The following is a 22,327-nucleotide window of genomic DNA, read 5'->3' as shown; positions in this document are numbered from 1 at the left end:
TAACTTCTATGCCATAGTATTATTTCCAATTAATAACAGCTTTGTAAGTAGCCATATGAAAAACAAAATAAAAAGCAAATTGTAGGTCGTTTATTATTTTGCTATTTGCATACATTTCAATTTGTAAAAGAATTTAAAGCAATTTAATAGAGCTATAATTTAGCTGTTGTATCACACTGTGCTTGATCCAAATTTTTTATTCAAAATTATTTTTTAGGAACAAGCAACATGAAAAACTAACAGCACATTTAAATACTGATGATGTCCCGAACATTGGATTTCAGCAACACATACGTCCTAAATTAACATTATATTCATTTAACTACAATTTGCATTTGAAAGAATTTTGCTCAAATTGTATGATTTTATGTAATTTGTATCAATTATTTGAGATAAAAGGAAAGCCAAAGGTTGTGTTTAAATGATTCATTATTTAAAGGAAGAAAGTATGCTTAAATTATGTTAGCTTCATGTCAGCAAACAACAAGCCATTCTGAAAGTAGTAGAAATATATTGTCCATCTACAGGATAGATAACACATCTGTCACAGGATACAGGAAAGCAAGAAGAATGATTCACAAGGATGCAGTATTCTACCTTTGATAAAAATTGTCCATGTGTTAAACATTGTACAAAAATGTGTATTTCAGAATACTGGTGAAACTGGTTCAGCTAAAAGAGAACCAGAATAACTGCAAATTATGCATTACAGAATTATGAAAGTAAAATTCAAAGCCAACAATAAAACATTTCCTCGAGGACAGGTTGGACAGGGCTTGGAGAAACCTGGTCTGGTGGAAGGTGTCCCTGCCTGTGGCAGCAGGAGTTGGACTAGGTGGTCTTTGAAGGTCTTTTCCAATCCAAACCATTCTGTGATTCTATGATAAATAAAAATGCTACTGGTATGCATAAAATACCTCTCATTGACTTCAACATTGTTTGGATTTTTTTTTTTAATGCTAAGAACATATGGTTAAAAGGCAGTCAGAAGTCTATCAAGAGACCATCCACCCTCCTGAAAAGACATCACTATGTCTTTTGATTTCTGTCCTATATTTGCCTACTCCACTTTTAAAGGCTTTCGTTGAAAGGGTCTCCAGAACTACACTACCCTAATCATTATCATTTGCTGTTTTTCACTGTGTCACCTGAATATTCTTTGCTGCAACAGGGGTGCCTCTCTTGTCCTTTCCACAACAGATAAGCGCATTATTCCATTCCCTAACTTCAAGGCTGTTACCTCATCTCTCCATGTTCTTCTTTAACACTATACAGCTATAGACAGCCATACTTTCCAGTTGCTGTCCTCTCAATATTTCCAAATGTCCCATGCACTGTTTGAATCAGAGTGTCAAAACTGGCATGATGCTCCAGTTAAAGCCGTACTCAGTAAAGCACAAAGTTTACATGTCTTAGAGTTGCTGTTTCTATCAGTGTAAGTCAGTAATATATTCTTGTATTTTTAACTAGGTAGCTGGTGACTAACATTCAACTTGTGAACCTTCCTCAGCCATTGATCAGTTTTGGAAAAATGCAGTAAAATCAGTGTTTTTTCCTCATGCTATTGCTGTGAAGATATTATTTTTTACTAGGAAAAAAGCTTGCATTCACCAGCATGAATATTCTCTCCAATTTTTAAAGATTATATGGAAGTTTAATACTGTCTGCAACGCACTTGTGACACAGCTTCTAGTATCTGCAAATGTAATACATGTATTCTTTATCTATCTGCATAACTAAAGTCGTTAATCAAAACACTGACAAATTCTAAAGCTAGGCCAAATCTTTGACTTAATTCAGTTAACTACAGTCAGCACGCAGGTAATACCTCATTTTAAAGACAACTAACACTTCAGTATGTTTTTCTGACCAGTTTTATGCCTATTCTACAGCTACATGACAATGGTTCCTTGCCTTACCTATTAAATATAATGTGACAGACCTTCTAAAGCCTTTATGATGCCAAAGGGAACAAGCATCAGATGCTTTCCTCTCCGTTCAAAAGTACTTTTATCCTACCTTGGAAGAAAAGCATACCCCTTTAATGTGATTTGGTTCATGAAAAAATGTCTATGCTTATATTTTTTTCACAGGTGCTTGCAAACAGCTTAGATTTTATTGAAAGACATTTTTGCAAAACTCTCTTTCTACCAAAATGATTTATGTTCATTGTTTTCTATGAGCTTCCTATATACTAGATGCTCTAACCAGAGGCTAATCTTGGACATTTCATGCAGGGTTGATTTAGCCATTAACAACACTAAGATTCTGGACTTGCTTTCCATGTGAATGGGCAGCAGGAGAAGTTCAGTATTATTACTAATGGACACTGTTACAGTATTAAGTCAAAATGTTATGTGTCTGATACTTGCATGGGGGTCACTAATGCATTGATATGATATTTTTGTAACATGCTACTACTCTTCTGGAAATATTGTTCATTAATTTTGTGAAAGCATAAATTACTATGGTAGGTAAGAAGCAGTGCAGTAGAATCAGTATAACAGCATAAATACCTAAGAAATGGGTGACTGGTTTTAATTATGCTGAAAATGAAATACATGAGATATTTCATACTTTCACAATGTAATTTATAAAATATTGAAATAAGTATTAAATACAACACATTAAAATAACAGACTGTATTCACAACATGTTTGTACTCTGATTAGCAGTAACGTACCCAGGCAAAAATTAAGAGAGAAATACAGTGTCTTTTTCACACACTTTTCCTGCCTAAATGGACAGATACCTAAATAAGTTGCCTAGGAACAATCAGGATTATTGCAGAATGAAGCAGAACAGTAATGAGAGCATGGTCTCCCAATTAATAGCAACAGCATCTTTAATGAAAAGCATATAAAGACACCTGTACAACTGATCCCATTCTGCAGATGGGAAATGGATGGCCCAGGTAGCAAAGCAATTTGCACAAGGGCACCTGTAACACCAGTAAGGAAATTACTGTCTTCCAAACTTCTCCTGACTGGGACATGCTATTCCCCACCTGCCTCTCCCAGTTGTATTTCTGACCATGGCTGCACAAATATAAAAGACTGAGAAACTACAGATATGATTAATCTAATTAACTGGGATTTTCAAAATGTATGTGGAGCACAGAAAACCAAAAAATGCCAAGCTACAGGGCTCACTGTGGTTTAATTGTTGCTAATTGCATGTGGGTCAATTGATTGTTAAAGCAGGCTAGAGTAATTTACTGATATTACCATTTAACTGCCATGGTGTGCTCAATCCAATAAATTCCAAGCAAAATATCAAATGGTATTCTCTTTTCCAGAAATTAATTGTGTATAAATTGAACAGCATGGGTAAAAATAATGGTCTGTTCAAATATTCATATTCCCCATAGTACTTTTGCTACTATACTGTCCTAAAATAACATTACATTAATTTTAATTAAATTTTGCATTTCAAAGCAGTTTTCCCACACGTAGTATGTTTTTATGTGACTTCTGTCAATACTTGAAGATAAAAGGAAAGCCAAAGGTTATATGTTAATTATTAATTATCCGTTGAAAATGAATGCAATGAGCTTAGTTTATATCAGGTCACACTAATTCTCAGCTATTGTTTGGGAACTGTTGGCGCAATAAAAACTACAGCTCCAGGAAGGATAAACATTGCATTATTACATCCTTGAGAAAGAATAACTAATCTACCATTTTGTAGACATGCTTTCTTCTAAAGGTTTGGGGGGATTTTTTTTTGCAGGTTCCTCAATAAATAAAAGCATACATATGTAAATTTTGTCACCATGAACCTACTATTGTTTCCTACCCAAAGAAGAGGGAAAAACTTAAAAGGTTGATGAACTGCACAGCCATCATTTGCACAGAGGTATGATACCAAGGAACATTTGCATGTACAAATATCTATCAGGTTCCTCACAGAACGTGTTGATAGCAACAGTACTGACATTCACAGCACTGAACACATTCTACTTGGAGAGACCAATTGAATTAGTGAAGTTGACCAATTTCCAGTTGCATCGATATTTGTGTTTGCTTTGCATTAAAAATTATTAAAGCTCCAACCTTAGCAGGGAGACATCCACATATAAGAAACTCAATGCCTTCAAATTATGTTTTTTTTTTTATTTAAGAAAGAAAAAGTAATTCCACATATAATCAATATTAACTTTAAGAGAAGAAAAAGGCCAATGTAGTTATTTTATGAGGCATGTACTTTGCCATGCTGGGCAGAGTGAAATGCAAACACTTTGGAATTTATTCAGGCATGATAGTAATCCTTTACTGCTACTCAACTGCACACATACAGAAATGCACCTAAAAATCAGCTCTGAAAATATTCCCGTTCATATATTTGCAAGGAGAAGTTGGACATTTTTGGGCGTATTTGTGAAAGACCGTCAATAATATTGACATCAGCTGTCAAAGAGTCCAGTAGCAAATGTTCCATATATCAGAAGCAATCACAATTATTGTTACCATGTTTTATACAATGATTATCATTCGACTGTGAATAAACAGAAGTTTAAGTAGCAAGGATGGGCAGAACAAGAGAGAGGAACTATACATATTTTGGTCTTGGATTATATATTGTCTTGGACTTTGAGTTGTTTCACTGCTCTTTGGATGGACAATTCTGACTTAGTTTCCTTCATACCACTCCCGTTGCAGGTGACTCACCTGGGCCAACCAGTACTACTAAAATTGCTCCCAATTCTGAGAAAAGCAAAGGAGGAACTAGAGAGGAGCATTTGCATTTCCCTCAAAAAGATTTTACTGTAAACCCTCAAACCTTTTCATTCCCTCTTCACAGCAGAGCTCTTCCAAGTTTCTAAGGATTTTTGTTGTTTGCATCTAAATCCACGCATTTCTTTCTTAGAGGCCTTTGCAGAATGAAAAATTTGGTCTGTGTTTTAACAAGGCACAAAAAATTGACACTATACTGCAAACACAGAGGAAATACAAATGTAAAGAAGAGTCTTACCACTTTGGGCCAATATTCAACACCTGCTCTTTTGTTTTTGTTAAGAGTAAAAAATGAATCATCTGTTTTGGTGCAATCCTCTTCATTTACAAAGAACATATTCAGCATCCTCATTCCTTTAACACTGTGGAAACGATCCAAGTGACTATTCTCCAAATTCAAAAGAAGTAATCTGGCCTCATCCCAAGGCCCCAGTAAGGATTGCCTTTCTCACTGTCTGCTGCTTTTTCCTGACAGGTAATTCACTAATAATTCTCCTAATGCTCTTATGTTTACAGCTAGTCCCATGGAAACCTTTCAGACCATACAGCTCAAAGGCTCCTTAAGCTCTGCCAAGTTGCCAGTTGTCTCACAGTCTATTTTGTTTTGGCCAGTTCTTGCTTTCTTTTAAATAGCCTTAATTTTACCTTTCTGTTAGCATGAATGCTTAACTTAGTACACTTACAAGATTTAACCAGGCCTCTGACAGGCAGTAGTAATTAGTAAGCCCACTGTAACATTAGTATTATCTCCAGCAGTATTTTATACTAACATTTAGAAATCTCTTTGATAATAAATGTTACTGAGCAGAACACAACTACTAATTTTAAAGTACTGTTATCAGCACTGTCATGGGTTCCATGACACCACTAATAACTACATCCAACCTTCCTTCTATACATACACTCAGGAATCACATACAATGAGATTAACCTATTGTGATTACTGCCTTTTGGGATTCTTCAGCTTAACTACACTATGCAAATGTAAGAAACTTGGGTTATTATGTTAAGAAAAGCAAACAATTTCTTCTCCTGGTCATACAGATATAACCAAAAAACCTACTTACTTTATGTTTTCCCTCATTTATTTATTTCTTAAATAAAGAGAAGTAGCCCACAATTGTCTTTGCATAATCTATTGTCATCTGTTATCTTCTTTACCATCTGAACTTTTGTGGAATGAAGAAACAGATCTGTTAGTGAGCTTTTATAAATGCCTCCTTTGGACAGGATGATTTTAAGATGAATCACAGAATCATAGAATAGTTAGGGTTGAAAGGACCTTAAGATCACCTAATTCCAACCCCCTGACATGGGCAAGGAACACCTCACACTAAATCATGTCACCCAAGGCTCCATCCAGCTCAGCCTTGAACACCGCCAGGGATGGAGCATTCACAACCTCCCTGGGCAACCCATTCCAGTGCCTCACCACCCTTACAGTAAACAACTGCTTCCTTATATCCAATCTAAACTTCCCCTGTTTAAGGTTTAACCCATTACTCCTTGTCCTATCACTACAGTCCGTAAGGAAGAGTCCCTCTCCAGTATCCCTATAGGCCCCCTTCAGATACTGGAAGGCTGCTATGAGGTCTCCACGCAGCCTTCTCTTCTCCAGGCTGAACAGTCCCAACTTTCTCAGCCTGTCTTCATATGAAACTGATAAACTCACGAAAGGGAAGGTCTGCAAAAGAAACCAGATCACTGCTTCTTTTGTTTCAACATACTTGTCCTGTGTTTCAGGGTTTACATTGTTTTCAAAGGAATGTTTCCACTTGATGGATAATTTGGTTTCTGTTTTTTCTCTACCTCCCCACTGATTTTATTAGTGTAGTTAATTTCCTCCAGTCTGCACACTACATACTACTTTAACACTATTCCCACAGATGGCTGCCTCCATAGGCTATGACATCTCCCTAAAGGGCACAGAGGGTTTAGAAGTGTGTGAAGCCTAAATAAAATTTGGATCAACTCCAGGCAGTCAGTCATGGTCACGGTGAATTCCTACTGAAGATGACAATTCAATAAGCTGAGTTGATGCAAGACAGCTAAGATTACTTCCTGGGTTAAGGGCCGGAGCAACATAGCCTTCAATAACTAAGATATGCTCTTCAATCTCATGCTCCTACTCTCATAAGAATTGCTCATTGAAGCCTTTTAACACTGCATGATGTTTTGAGATATCTGCATTAGATCAACTTTAACTCACCACCCCCCAAATAAATCCTTCCAATACAATACTGAGTCTGTCACTGATGCCATTTAATACTTCTCTTTATAGAGAATAAGCATGATGTGAGCAGTGCTACTATAGTAATCAGACACTTATTTTTACAAAGTGACAGTATTATAAGTAAAGCCTCAATTCTACAAAATTAAAGCAAAGATTAACTCTCAATATAGGAGAATTGACTCATTGGATTATTTATATCCTTAACAAGTCGTCATCCCACCAGTATCAAAAGGAACACTGAAAATTGGGTGGGAAGAGTTGTCATTTGCAAGTGACTCTTATACTGACTGTGGAGGGAGTTCTGATACAAGATCTAGTGTCAACTAACTAGCATATCACTGGAAAGGTTCATTCAAAGAGGAGCCTAAATTTCAGGTTGGAGAGAATTCAGAAAGTGTCAGCCTGAAATAAATGCCCCAGTTATCCTCAATCAAACTAAATCCGCAGTTGAAATAAGCAATCATAACTCAACTGATTTCAGAAGAGCTTAAGCAATGTAACAAGTTGAAATTCTGGTCCTATGAATAGCTCCTTTCACTTCAGTAGGATTACTCACACAGTCTATGAGTAAGTACATATAGATGTGCGAGATATTTGCTAAGCAACAGACAAAAAGTTACCAAAAAAGAGAAGTGATCTGTGAGGTTAACAACTTTTGAAAGTAAAGCATATAAGCCTGTAAACACCTACACACATGAATAATATTATGCTTCAGGGTACTTTAATTATATGTATTAATAATTCTTGGTTTCCTTATATCTACTATTGATGGTTCCTTGCCCACACTAAAACACATAGATGAACCACAATATTACTTTTGCTCCTTCAAAAGGGTGTTGTTCAAGAATGTATCATATTCTATGCATATTAATATTGCTAAACTAAACATGTTGCATTCCATAAGCAATATTATATTCACCAAAAGCCATTATTTCCTTTTCTAAAAGGAATACTTTAAAAATAAAGTGTCATTACAATATAAAGGAAGAAAACTCGAGCTGAAATTCACATTATGTACATTCATTAGTACTATCAACATAACTGAACTTTCTTGTTCTTATTAGAGTTACCATAGAAATGAGCCTAAAGGTATTACATGACTTGTTGCTGTTATTAAGAAGTCTATTTCAGTTTCATTTGCATGTTTTTAAGAATCTTTGAATATTCAAGAGAATGAAACTGCCTTGATATTAAAATTAAGGCTAGAAAGGTGGGTGTTTTTTTAAACAAACATAAGCTTATTAAATAAAATGAAGCAGCAACTTGTGAGGCACCTACACACTGTGTAAAGCAAGCAATATCTGACTCCATGCTTTTATGCCTGTATACGCTATTCTGTCAGGCAAATGGTGCACAGCTGACTGTATAATGAAATGCTATATATATAAATATGAAAATTCCTATAAAGGAATGATATTAACCTTTAATGTCAGGCAAGCACTTTACACATAGAATACCATGCTTTCAAACATTGCTGTATAAATGTGCAATCATGCATTACTTCCTCATTGCTCAGGAGACTTCTAGTGTATTACAAGAGGAAACAAGACTCTATGTCAGCTCTTTAAGATATGCAAGCTTTCTAGTGTGTATTTATAATAATATGTAAGAAATGAGATTTTCTTAAGAAAAGATGTAAGGCTGCATTTTAACTAATTGACCAATATACACAAATGAGTATTTCAGACGAGATGTAAGGAGGAAACCTTTCATGATGAGGACAGTGAGGCACTGTCACAGGTTGCCTAGAGAAACTGCAGCTTCCCCATCCCTAAAAACATTCAAGGCCAGGTTGGACAGGGCTTTGACAATATCCCCATGCTCATTGCAGGAGCGTTGGGACTAGATGTCCTTCAAAGGTCCCAATCCAACTCAAACTATTCTATGATTTTATGTAACAACACTCAATGTTTGCAAACAGATGGATTTTGTGTGTGTTTGGGAGGATAGTGGAGAAGTATGTCTGTAGGTTTATCTATGACTGCATGCTTTTGGATTAAAGGTAACAATTCTTTAAAACAACTAGCTGAATAAAGAGTACAAAGTGTATCTGAGCAGCAACTGCTTTATCTTATGAAGGACAAATAGTTTGCTAAAATACCTTAAGTAGAAGCTGTGTGGTTTATAATCCCATCTGTATGAGTTTGTTAGTGACCTCAGTGTAATCTTGTCAGCAAAAAGAAAAGTTCAACACACTATTAATAAGAAATCATTTGGATGCAAATTTTATCTGCAGTGTGGTGCCTTTCAATCAGAAGAAGTTCATGAGGCAAAACCTTTGAGCCACTACAAAACTGGCAGGCAACCTATCAAGCTTTTCAGTAAAATGATCTATGAACAGATTCTCTTGTACCATTCGCAACAGAAGATTGAATGAATACTTTAGATATGAAACATGCAGAGACAACAAATAATATTCTCTTCAATTTTCTTATTTAGTAAATCTGGGTGATACATCTTTTTCCTGTTTAAAGAAGGAAAACGGAGTCAGATTGAAACTTCATGGATGGGCTCTTGGGTGAATTCTGGGTATAAAAATGCAAGAAGCCTAACAAATCTTTTGGGAGAGAATGACAGCTCTCCGTTTTTCATCCAGAGAACTAACAAGTGAAATTTCACCAAGAAAGGTCTTGGTAGAAAGATTTATAAGTCTCTGGAGGAAAAAGAAGGATGAGAGATTAAAACCTAGAGTACATATCTGATCTTTTTATGTAGTGTAAGACTTGTAAAAAACTGCTTTCCTGCTCCTAAACTTTGCAACACTTAGGAACTCCCTTAACTTATTTGACAAACAAATATATCTTACCCTTATTCTACTCCTACATGAATTTCCAGGCTTACCTGTAAATGTTATCCTACTCTCTAAGTAGGAATTTGAGGTTTGGTACCCACAAGAATGTTGTAAATTCCTTCTGATTTGCTTCTCAAGAAAGATAGTGCCATTAGAATACCGCTTTGGAAATCATCTCATGATATTCTGCATTATTCCTTTCAAGAATCAAACTCTCTTACATGAGCAATATTTCACATTGTTACTTCAGCCATCCTTAAGGCCTTTTTTTAAGTGTTGCTGATCCATGTGAGGGATGGGTGGTGGAAGGTGTCAAGGGACACCAGGCAAGAGGTTGTTCATGTTTTCCTGCTCAAAGTTGCATTGATCTTTTTGATACTATGAAATAAAGGAATGATACTTCCCATTTTCTTTCAATGCAGAAGGTGAATAACTTTGATGGTATAAGGTGAGAGTCTATCTGCTGTCTCTTTCTCTTTCAGAAGGCAGGAAAGAAGAGAAGCTCAGACAGGAGTTAAAAGTATAAATATAGATGTTCAAAAAGCCTTAGATAAAGTGTATCTTAAAAGACAGCAATGTAAGCAGGAAAAAGTTGAGAACCAAAATTTTGTATGAGTAAAAAAAAACTACCAAAACTCAAGGACTTGGCTTAGGGAAGAATGATTCCAACTAATTAAACCAAAAGACCAATCAATATGGGAAAAGGAAAGTTAAATTCAGTGTTGACAAACATCAGTCTTTTGGAAGACACTATTGATTTTCATATATATATATATATAAATAAACCTAATTTCTTACATGTACATATAATAGAGCCTAAATTCAAAGGAACTGCTCAGTAAGATTTGGTCAGTGCTCTGAGCAATGAATTAGGAAAGAAACTGGAGAGTGAATTTCTGAATTCATAGGAAAATTGAGACATTCCCACTACACATGGCAAACAACTTGCTCTTGCTTTGTGTTGGACTGGGGCCATGTTACATTCAAGTTGGAATCAGTAATGACCCAATTTAGCCAAGTATTAAAGTCAGAAGGCAAAAAAAGGACAAAGTTCTGATTTTTCAGATACACACAGAAGTCTATGAAAACTTCAAAAAATTATTTTCTTACCTCACCAGCCTGATAAAATTCATTACTAAAAGATTACAAGAACTGGATAGAAAGTTTCTCCTCCTCTGTCCCAACAGACTGGGACAAAGAATAAGTGGATGCACAGCTATTAACAGTGTGCTTTTTTGTTTTTGTTTGTGTTCTTGTTATATTTCACTTAGTGCAGTTTGTGTCCATGCTGGAGGTAACATCTACAGAGTCAAACATTCCTGTCTTTCAAGAATGAGAAAGAGATGGAAAGCTTATCTGCTAAATGGGTGGGCTTTAAAAGGAGGTACTTATTAATTCTTTTCAACAATAGATTGCCTTCTACTTGTATGGTTTTTTACACCACTTACTTGTAACACTTCATTCCAAAGCCTTATAAAATATGCTGCCTATAAAAACAAATTCTCTGATCTAGAGTAGAGGAAAATATTATGGGGAACATTATGGAAAATTTGTGTTTGACACGAACTGCTGCTGATGCGCAATAGCAGACTGAAAATAAAGGAGATTCGCTAAAACATTTACATTTCATAATGCTTCCACAATCTAGGTACTGTTTCACACCTCATTTAAAATAGGAAGAAATACATACTCATGTAATTTTGAAATTAAACAAATAACATTTCTGAATGAGAGACAGATATATTTCTCTAGTTCAAGAAAAATCAAGGGTCAGAACTGAAGCATGGACCTCAGAGTCTTAACCCAGTTGCCATGCAATTCTTTCTGGTTTACTCTTCAGAAGAAGCTGATTTATATTTATGTTGTATTTATCAGTGAGTTTATATGAGCTTCCATTCAGTCTTAGAAATGCCATTAGGAAAATAAAACCTGGAAAACTTAAAACTTTTTATATGAGAATGTGTTCTTCATAGGATGATGCCTACAGACTACATTAAAAATACTCTATTTCAAACTCTATAATCAAATCTAGGAAGGTAACAATGGAAAACAGACTAGACCCCCTAGATCTGTTAAACTCATATGCTCATATTTGTTCTTAAACATGTCAATGAAACATCCTTATTAACATGATAAATGATATTGAAGAATTGCTATGTTCTGTCACAATAGTTTTGCACAGACCTATTAATAATTATTGAGACAAACTCAAATTAAATATTAATAAGTTGATAGAATATTTCAGTTTAAAGTGACTTTTATCTGTATTTTGCAGGTAATAACAAACACATGAGCACTTGTCCTTACAGGAAGAATATGCTTAACAATATTCAACTGAATAAAAAAATGCCTAAATGAAATAACAACCATAATATATATTTTTCTTTGTAGCACCAGTTCAGAGCTAAACCTGGACATTAATACACTATAATTTCAGTGAGGGAAAGTAGCAATTGCTAGTTACCTGGCACTTTTAAAGCATATCTACATTCACTGTAGACTACATTAAAAGTTATTTAAACATTCATAATGCCAGTATCCTAAGAAAAATTAACTAATTAAAGAAAGACTTGGATTTTTTAAAATCCAGATTATAATATCACTAAGCAAGTGTTGTTTCCAAAATTATCAAGATTAGAAACTTCAAAGGCGGAAAAAAATCACTGCCTAAAACTATACTTCTTATGAGAACCAATTACATATAACTATCAGTACACATCATCTAAATCGTTCTATATATGTGCAGCTGTACACATAACCTAAATTTAATCTCATTTAAGTTTAAGCACTTGTTTACATATGAGAACAAATATTTGGGCCAAGAAAAGAATAACGTGACCTTATGCATGAATATTTATTGAAGAGCTTCAATTGTGCCATGGTTTTAATGACAAAACTATTAATGGAGATAGAATTTTGCTTAGAATAACAAAAAATTACAAAGAGAATAAAAAAGAAGAAATTATAAGCTCCTTGCTGAGGGTTGTCTACTACTCTACATTCCAATGATTGTTGATACAACACAGCCTCAGTCACAGCACCAAATAGCATCCTAGAAAGTTTGAGACACTACAATACAATTCTCTGTGTTCATTTGTCTTCCCAATGTTTTTGCATTACTATTTTGAGACTGTTAAGAGTACTGGGATCTATTAAACAGTAAAACCAGCCTCTCAAAAGATGTGATTATCTCTGTATTTAGCATTGTTGCAGCCTCACCTAAACATTGTGTGTAGCTCTGTGCCCCACAAATTAAGGAGGTGAAGGTCCCTGAATGTGTCCAGAGGAGGGCAACAAAGCGGTTGAAAGGGCTGGAAGGCATGTCAGCCTTCTATGAGGCAGAACAGAGGACTTTGGGATTGTCTGGTTTGGAGAAAAGTAGGCTGAGAAGTGACCCCATTGCTCTCTACAGCTTCCTCAGGAGGGAACGTGGCAAAGGAGGCACTGGTCTCTTCTCCCTGGTATCTTCTGATAGGATGCATGGGAATGGTTCAAAGCTGCACCAGGAGAGGTTTAGACTGGACATGAGGAAACATATCTTTACTGACAGGGTGGTCAAACCCTGGAACAGGCTTCCCAGAGGTGACTGATGCCCCAAGCCTGTCAGTGTTTCAGAGTCATTTAGGCAATCCCCTTAATAACATGCTTTAACTTTTGCTCAACCCTGAAGTAGTCAGGTTAGATGATTCATGTAGGTTTCTTCCAACCAGAACACTCCATTCTATTTAAATATTCCACCATAATGAAAATTTAGCTTTCTGCAACCTCATGCTGCAATTTCTCTAATTTTTGACAGCAGGAAGAAAAAGTTTTCTTCTTCAGTCCAAGGGCAGAAAAAAGTTTAGAGGGATATTTAAACTATGCATACAGGAGAAAGCAGAGGTGTGGCTGTCACCAAAGGTCTCAGTTTATCCTGAAAGATAAAGCTATTACAATAAACTTAAAAGTTATTGATACCTCTCTCCGTCGAGAAGCCCAGCAGGTTTGTTTGATTTTCCAAACAACAGCGGCTACCAGCAGTAAGGATAAGAAACAACTGCAATTACAAAAGAAAAACATAATTGTAATATAATGGTCTGAAAAAAAACGTAATTTTAGGATATCAAAGGTAATTAAAACACATTAAATATAGAGGAAAACTAAACTCTACCAGATGATAAACAACAGTCAACCACCCAAGTTCAAAGCCAAAAGAGAATGCACACCTCTGATGCTCTGGTTGTCTCCATAAAATGCTATTACTGTCTCCATTAGCACAGGATAAGCTCCATTTACAACCATCTACATACCCACAGTGGTCTCAACAAATATGCACTGCATGTTCTACATTTAGCAGATGGAAAAAGAGAGTGAAGGACAGCAAAAATTCGTATCAATTTATACTTCTCTCGGTTTGTGAATTCTGAATAATTTCCTGCAACATAGGAATGATGACTATGCATGAGTATAATTAGTATAATAACTGCACATGGCAATAGGTGTGTTTTTTATCAAATTAAATGCTTCTATGGTAAATTTCCCGGGGAAAACATCTTAAAGAATATTTCCCCATTACAGTCCCAAAGACAAAACAGAAGGAGAAAAAAAAATATCAAAATTATGAAACTTCCACAGAGTTCACAATCAAATACAGTATTTTTGTATTTGAAGCATTCAGCCCATTCAGGATTTGAAACCCTCAACTTCTTTGGTGAATTTCTGGATGCTGATAAAAGGCTTCTAAACTTGACACCTAACGTAAAGCAGTCAGAAGATGTTTTCATTTTTTAGACTTTGTTTTATAAAAGTATCTGCATTTTCTAGTTGTGTGAAAATCTTGCCAGTCATGGTAGCACATCTGCTGTACATAGTGTTTTCAATTAATACTGCACTGTAACCATTGAATTATACTACTCATCCATGATTTTTTTGCCAAAAAAGGGTCAAAATTATATTCTTTGACTAACACTACCACAAATTCCCTGAAGCAGTGTAATTCAGAGGAGTACTGTGCATAAATACAAAATATAATCATTATCCATGCAGTAACACTAATGTCTTCCTTTCTCCAGTCTCCTTTGAAAGCAAGTACAAGCTGACTGTGAATTTACATTTGGTGCCTAGGTAAAAGCAGAACACAAAGAACCCCACTGACCACCAGCATTTGCCCAGTTTCACAGCAACATCTTGTAAGATTTTTAAACCAACCGATAGCTCCTTATAAATACTATTTCCCAGAAATGTTTTCCCTACCATATAGTGTACTGTCTACCTAGTAACTGCAACAGATGCTTAGGGGCAACATCACAGTACTGACATGTTGCTATAAATGAGCATGCTGCGCATGAAGTAAGGTTAAGCCATTTCACTTACTCTTCTCCTCTACAGTCCTTCCAAAAAAACTAAATTAGGGAAGTATCAGCAGCTCTGCTTAAAATGATGAACTCAAAGATCCTAAAACTTGGAAAAGATTAATACATTCAAAAGAGCCGGAGACAAGAAACTAAGAGATCCTTGCGCTGTGTGACTGCTTCATTATGACCAGGAACTGAATCTCTTTCCTTAAGAAACACTGTCCTTCACAGTTATTAATTTCTTGAACAATTCTCTTAAGTCAGTAGAAGAAAAAAACTTCAGGGCTCTGTCTGAAGAACTTCAAATTGCTTCTGTGCTCTGTATGTCAATTGACCTGGGTCACACACAGAACTCGCCTGTCATCAATCAAAACATCATTTAGTTTACATGTGAAGTCAAATTCAGAAATGAATGTTTCAAAGACACACCCATAAAATAATATAAGTCACTGGAAATTACAGCACTGAGAATGTAAAATGTTTACTTAACACTTTTTGATGTTTTTTTCTTGGCTTGTAAATATGAAATAATTGACTTTCTTCTCTGTTTTGGTTTTGTTTTTTAATATAAATAATCAGAAGGGGGGAAAAAATCAAAATTCATATTAACAAAAAGAAAGACACAGAAAATAGATTTTGTCAAACTAACCTGGTTCCAAGGCTGTGATAAGACAATAGCCTTGGTTTATTTAGGGCAATAAGAATTAAATCTGACTGCAAAGACTCTCACCATAGTGACTGACTTGGCAATAAAATAAGAGCATGAAATTCAGTGCAATGAACTGAAGGCAATGTGAACAAGAAAAGAAACAACAACCCAAACAAATTCTCTAGCTAAAAATATACAAAGATGGGTTCCAAATTAGCAATTACCATTCAAGAAAATAGTCTTGAAGTCAGTGCAGATAGTTTTTTTGAACAGATCAACTGAATGTTTAGTGGCAGTGAAAAGAGCAAATAGAATGCTGGGAGAGATTGAAAAAGGAATAAAGAACAAAAGAGAGAGTACCGGAATGCCGCTGCATAACTCTTTAGCATGTTTGTATGTTGAAGCACACATCACCTCTGCTCAAAAATACTAATTATAACTTAAATGATACAATGGAGTACATGCAACTTGGCCAGGGGAATGGAATGGTAGAAATAAAATCTTTTCAGGTTTGAAACAAAGGGAACTGAATTGAGATTTCATAAAGACATTAACATCACAGGCAAAGAGCATAAAAGCAGGACAAGTATAAATGGATGTTCTGCAATTCCCCAGTATAGTTCGCTGCTTCTTGTTTCAGAGATATAAGAAATCAAAATGTGAATTGTGTCAAAACGAGATCAGTGCAATGCAAAATAAATGAATTAAAAATTGGCCAGCTGTCAGAAGCAGACCAACATTAGAAAAGGAAATTTCTACACAGGTTTGCAAGGTTCCCCCTGTGTCAGATCCAGCCAGTTTTGATGAGACTGGAGTATAATGGCTGAGATGTCTATACCTTACAGAGACTGGGAAAAAAAGGTTAATGGTACGGAGGACACTGAAATCATAGTGTGCAATTAGTTAATGGTATCTATTTCAGCAATTTTCATTTCCTTTTAGACATAGTCCTTCCTAAGTTGTATCTATGAGAACAAGGAATCAAGGCCCCATTGACAGAGCAATAGATACACATTTCCCTTGGAATGAAGCACTTAGGAATTCAGTGTGAATGACCAACTCTGTATGGATTGCTGCTGGGGAAACAAAAAGGGTTAAAAAAACCTTAAATATTCATGTGCACAGCAGTAAGCAGCATTTGGAAGATGAATTTATCACTCTACAAGGTATTGCCAAATCAGATACTAACAGACTTGTTCTTGAAAATCTGGGATTTGCTTTTTTTAGAGGAGGCTGGAAATATGGAAAGAATAGAGAGAAGCATCACCAAAAATATTCAAAGGTTAGGGAAAATCTTTTACTGAGAATGATTTAGCAAGCTCAATCATCTCACTTTTGAAAAAGATCAAGTGCTGACTTGCCTATAGTGTGCATGAGTTTCCGTGGGGAGAAAACACAAAGGCTCTCGTCCAGCACAGAAATGCATAGTAAGAAACACTGGCTGCAAGCAGACACATTTGAATTAAACTCAGACATTATTATGATTTATTTTCTTTATCTTAAATCAATGTTACATATACTGAAAAATATTTTACTGTGCTGCAATGATCAGATAATCTAAGATACAGAAAATGGATGGATGGTGAACAGGAAGTACAAAAAATAAACGTGCTTACACAGACTTGTCCACATGGTCATGGACTGGGTCGACTATTTCTAACTGTCTAGTTGAGACTGAATGACATCCAAATACAGAGACAGATGCCTTTGAATTGCAGATGCCTTATAAAACCATGACCCAGAGTACAGGGTGAATGACTTTCTGCACTTATGAATGTAAATCTTCCCAATAAGACAATTATCATGCTAAAATACACTTAAACCCACAGCAGTATGAGCATTAGCAGGATTACCAAGTCTCTAGAACAAAGAAATGATCTGCTAGAAGATAATGACATAGTTTTGCACAGTTGCCCCTTCAAACCATGTGGAACAAAACAGGTGGAAACACTAAAAACCATGCTTGAAAAAAAGCAGTTCATCACCAGTGGAGTGCACTACGAACTGACGGAAAGTTATCTTCCTAGCATTAAGTAGGAGACAATAAACAATAGGAGAATGGATGAACTGAAGAGGAAGAAGCCTTGAACAAAAGTAGTTTATGTCTAATACAGTAAAGTGGCCAGGGAAAGGCTGCAAGAGAATAGAGGGTCTAGCAGTAAGGTGTAAGCTAGACAGATGATCTTCCCAAAAGGGCTCTGGTTAGTATGAGAATTACTGATTTAATAGCACATAGACAAGGAAAATTGCAAGGAATAATTACTGCATGAATAACATTTGTTGCAATGTACAGAGTAAATTTTAAACTTGCAGAGGTCATATTTAGATGTATTTAGTGCAGTTCACAGACCTGGCTGAGGACAGTGTTTTCTGTACCTGAGAAACAATTTTCTCCATGTGTGCATTTAGGAGAAAGACTGAAAGGTGTAAAGGGAATTGTGGAGGTGTTGCTGCTTGGTATGTGCAAATTGAAACAAAACCTGCAGACCATCTTTAAAGAAACCCAAATTATAGGGATAAACACAGGGGAAAATCTGGGAAATGTAATGGTCATTGTGGTTGGACTAGACGAATTAATGACGCACTTGTGCCTTAAGCTCTGTGAATGCATTATAGGAACACTGTAGAATTCCTTTTCTTCATTACATATTAATGTCTGTTATATACTGCATCAAAAGATTACTTGCATTAAAATGAAATAAATTACTTATTTTTTTCAGCAATGTAAAAGGAACTATTTCATGAATTAAATATAAATATTTTAAGGACCAATATTGTAAACAGAAGGTAAACAGAACAAACCAAAATGTTCCATCCTTTACTATTTCTGTTCTCGTTCTCTTATTATTACACATGCAAAGAAAAATTAAAATGTCTAAAAATGCATATAAACATTCACGCCTGAATTATTGTTGTTTTCATGATTTCACTTAATCTGCTGATTTGCATAATGATTCAGTATATTTCCATATTGCATGAAAGCAAAAGCAAGCCCTTTCTCAAACTTTACCTTAAAGCTATCATACTTTTAACTCTATTACAATTAAGAATTGTGGGACTTGACTCTGAGCACCATCACATTGACTCTGGCCAAAGTCAGACAAAAACAGGCTTTCAGTCAAGGCACCTAAACTAGAGCTACTCCAAAGTGAAAAAATGACAAGCTGCATATAGTGGGTGACAGGTCCTCAGCATCACTTTACCGAATAGACCCCCTATTTGTCCACATTGCGTTCTGAAAGAGAGCATTCAAAGATTACTTCATAAGGTTATTTAGGTGCCTAGCAGTCCCACTGACTGTCCACATCTATACTTACACATATCTTGAAAGCTCCTCACAAGTCTCTCTTTTTAATAGGAGTTGGGCCATCCAGGCAATTACTGCTTCATTACATGAACCTTGCTGTGCTGAGTGAGACACTGGTTAAATAACCCTCTAGATCCACATAGCTCCTGCCCATTGGTCTCATTCTCTTTGCTAAGAGCACAAGAATGTACACAACTTAACACTGTTCCTATGCTGTATTAAGGTTTCTCCTTCATACTATAGTATTTTTAAACATGACCAAAAATAATAGTATTCAGAAAAAAAACCCTGATTACAGAAATATTTTTACAGTCAATACATGCAAATAAAACAAGCCTCATATCTAAGTTAGTGCATTTAAATTAGTATTGCAAAAGTTTCCTAAGAGATCACATATATTGTTTTTTTCTGATGTATTATTTACTATCTTTTTATTGGCAAATAGAGCACATTTTAATTGATATGTTATAAAGCAAGCACAATTCTTCTAAAATAAAAATAAGTGAACAATTATTTCTCTAAAACCCTGTCTTTGAATAGCAATTATTGTCACAGCAATTGAATTCTTTCATTGTACTTGACAAGAACATTGTGTTTATGATTATGATGTGCTGGGTTCAGCCATCCTTGTGTTAACTAATATACGCTTGACAAGCAACTCCAAAGATTTCAACAGTATTATCTGAAGTACAAAACACTGTAAACATAACATTAGGAGTCTGATACATATGAAAGAAGTATAACCTTTTCTATGTTTTAGTGATTAATTTAATTGCTCTGAATCACAGTTTTACAAACATTGTAAGTAGGAATATTTCAATGATTAGAAATTCTGAATGATTTTGGGAATGAAGTGTTCCAGTTTCAAATTAAAATGTGTGAAGCCTTAAGAGGAAAGTAGTTTTGACTAGCAAGAGATCAGGATATGCAGCTTCCAGTTCATGGTAACACAGAGTGCTGGTCAGGGAAACAAATCTTGGCTGACCCTGTGGACCCAAGATGTTATCAATCAGTAGTGATGTTTCCTGGTCAGAGTGAGCTCTGGCTGCTACAGCCTATGAAAGGCACAGCCAGCTAAGCCAGGATTACCAGTTAGGTGATTCGGGAATGCCCTTCTCTTATTCTTGCTATTCATAAGAAATACTACCAGCACCAACAGCTCCATGCACTGGCTGCACCCCACACTCCATTTTCTGGGACCAATCAGGTAATAGTTGCAACCTTCTCTTTAGCTACAGATATTTTACTGCTGCACACTGTTAAAAATGGCAGGGCTTTTTTCCCATGATGCTAGATCTATGTCTCATTCTAAGCCAGATTTTTCCTGCCCCTGTCATTTTAACAAAGTGATAGCTTCTGAGCTCCAGCTATCCTCCCCCCCGTTTTGCCATGAAACACAGAAACCAAAAGGAAGTTTAATTCAACTGTAAACCTTATAATCTAAAAGTCATACAAAGGGTTCAAGCCCTTGGCTCCTGCTTTCTGAAGTGTAAGCTGAAAGAAATGCCTGAATATGAAGTAAATTATCTGGAATGGTATTTAAAACTTCAAGTATTACTAAAAATCATTAAAATGCAAATTTGTATTTATTTGTGTTTCAAATGGAATTCACACAAGTTAGGCAACACCTTTCAAGTTCATTTGAAACTAATTACATGGATAATTCTTAGCCAGATGACAGTGATTAGAATGCTATTTTTGGATGCAGTCCTGAAAATGCATATATTCCCTAAAATAAATCTTGCATGAAAGTCACATAACTGCCCCCAAAATTCACTTCTCCCATCTCCACAACTACCAAATTTATAAAACCCAGAATAACAGTTAAAAAGAAATATATGTACAGCCTTCTACTAATATGGTTCCCCCAGGCAGAACCCTGTGTTTGGTGAGAATGCAAGGTAAAGAATATCTACATTAGATTTATTTTACTGGTTGATAACCAGGAGCAGTATCCACACAGAGATGCAATTTATATCATTACTGACCAAGTTTTTAAATGAAGATTTGCCAGCGTAATAAGGCCATAATGAAAACACCTTAGCTCATGAATTAAAAAATGCATTCATATACGGAGAGTCAACTGAAACATTTTTGTTTAATGGAAGCAAAACTTCTAAAGATGGCAATAGAAAATCCGCATACCTTATTTTGATGTTCACATAGTAAAGTAATTGCCATGAACTGCAGTTATAGAAAACACTAGCATGTCGTTATTCTAAAGTGACAAAAGGATGACAGTGCATACAATAGGGATTAAAATTCAGAGTAAACTCAAGTGTTAAATGATATAAGCTTTCCTGTTTATCTGAGTATTGAATGTGGTCTTTTGTTGTTTGTTTGTTGTTTTGTTGTGGGGGTTTTTTCTTTGTTTTTTGCCCTTTTTTAAAGGAAACCTAAAAGAATAGGTTTTGATGATTCAATATTCCTGCATTTTAACAGTGCTCTTCAATGCCAGCCTAAAACTATCAAATATCATCAATGCAGACTCGAGTTACCCCAAAAGAAACATCAAATCTTTGTGCAGTTTTGTACCTAGTATCACAACAGTTCTTTTAACTGAGAACAGCAAGCCACATCTAAAGTATTTCTTACTCCTGTTGTAGGCAAATACTACAATCCTTATTTTCATACATCTGTCTCAGAATCATACACAAACTGAACATTTCTCTCTGGAAACAAGATGTAACTGGTACTTATTCTCACGTAGAATAAGACAAAGGAAGAAGAAAGGCTGAGACGGAGCCATTGACAGAATGCTTGGGCTGCTGAGTAAAAATTCAGTTCAGAAAATACATCAACATCTCTTTCCCTGGTAGATGTGACATCGATTGTTGATGATGCCAAGCTAAATGAAATATCTTCAGAGACAATGGGCTGGGTGGAGGGACACTGCACTCCCACATACTAAATTCCTGGTTTCTGTGTCCTAGAGAGATTAGATGTTTATTTATGAAGGAAAGAGAAGTTTGGCAGATCAGTTAACAGATCTTTCTACAGAATTTCAACTCCCATAGATTAGATGGATATGAAGACAAAAATGTATTTCTATCTTGGAGGACTATTATTAACTATGGCAGGAAGGTTGCAAAGGAATCCCTCAGAAAGGATCTTATTCCCTGATCTTCTGAAGAAGAATACCTGGAAAACACAGGGATATTTTAACTCATTTTAAAGATGATACCACTGCTCTGCTGCAGCTGGACTCTTATTTGAGGAATTCTCATCAGGTCATTTTTTAGCTGCACAGCCAACCAACCACCAAAAAAGATGGAAGC

The 22,327-nt window shown here is 35.6% G+C and overlaps 1 protein-coding gene across 1 annotated transcript in view; it reads right to left on the bottom strand.

The window, feature by feature from the left end:
* Positions 1 to 22,327, bottom strand: part of ATRNL1 (attractin like 1) — a 498,994-nt gene that overhangs the window by 214,424 nt on the left and 262,243 nt on the right. The window contains exon 26 of the mRNA XM_005154514.3: positions 13,718 to 13,796. Coding sequence (XP_005154571.2) covers positions 13,718 to 13,796 — 79 coding nt within the window. The remainder of the gene's footprint in view (positions 1 to 13,717; positions 13,797 to 22,327) is intronic.

Source organism: Melopsittacus undulatus, chromosome 4 (genome assembly GCF_012275295.1).
Source record: "Melopsittacus undulatus isolate bMelUnd1 chromosome 4, bMelUnd1.mat.Z, whole genome shotgun sequence".
Lineage (NCBI taxonomy): Eukaryota > Metazoa > Chordata > Aves > Psittaciformes > Psittaculidae > Melopsittacus > Melopsittacus undulatus.
Note: the sequence above shows the minus strand (reverse complement) of the source record. Positions and strands in the feature narration are given on the sequence as shown.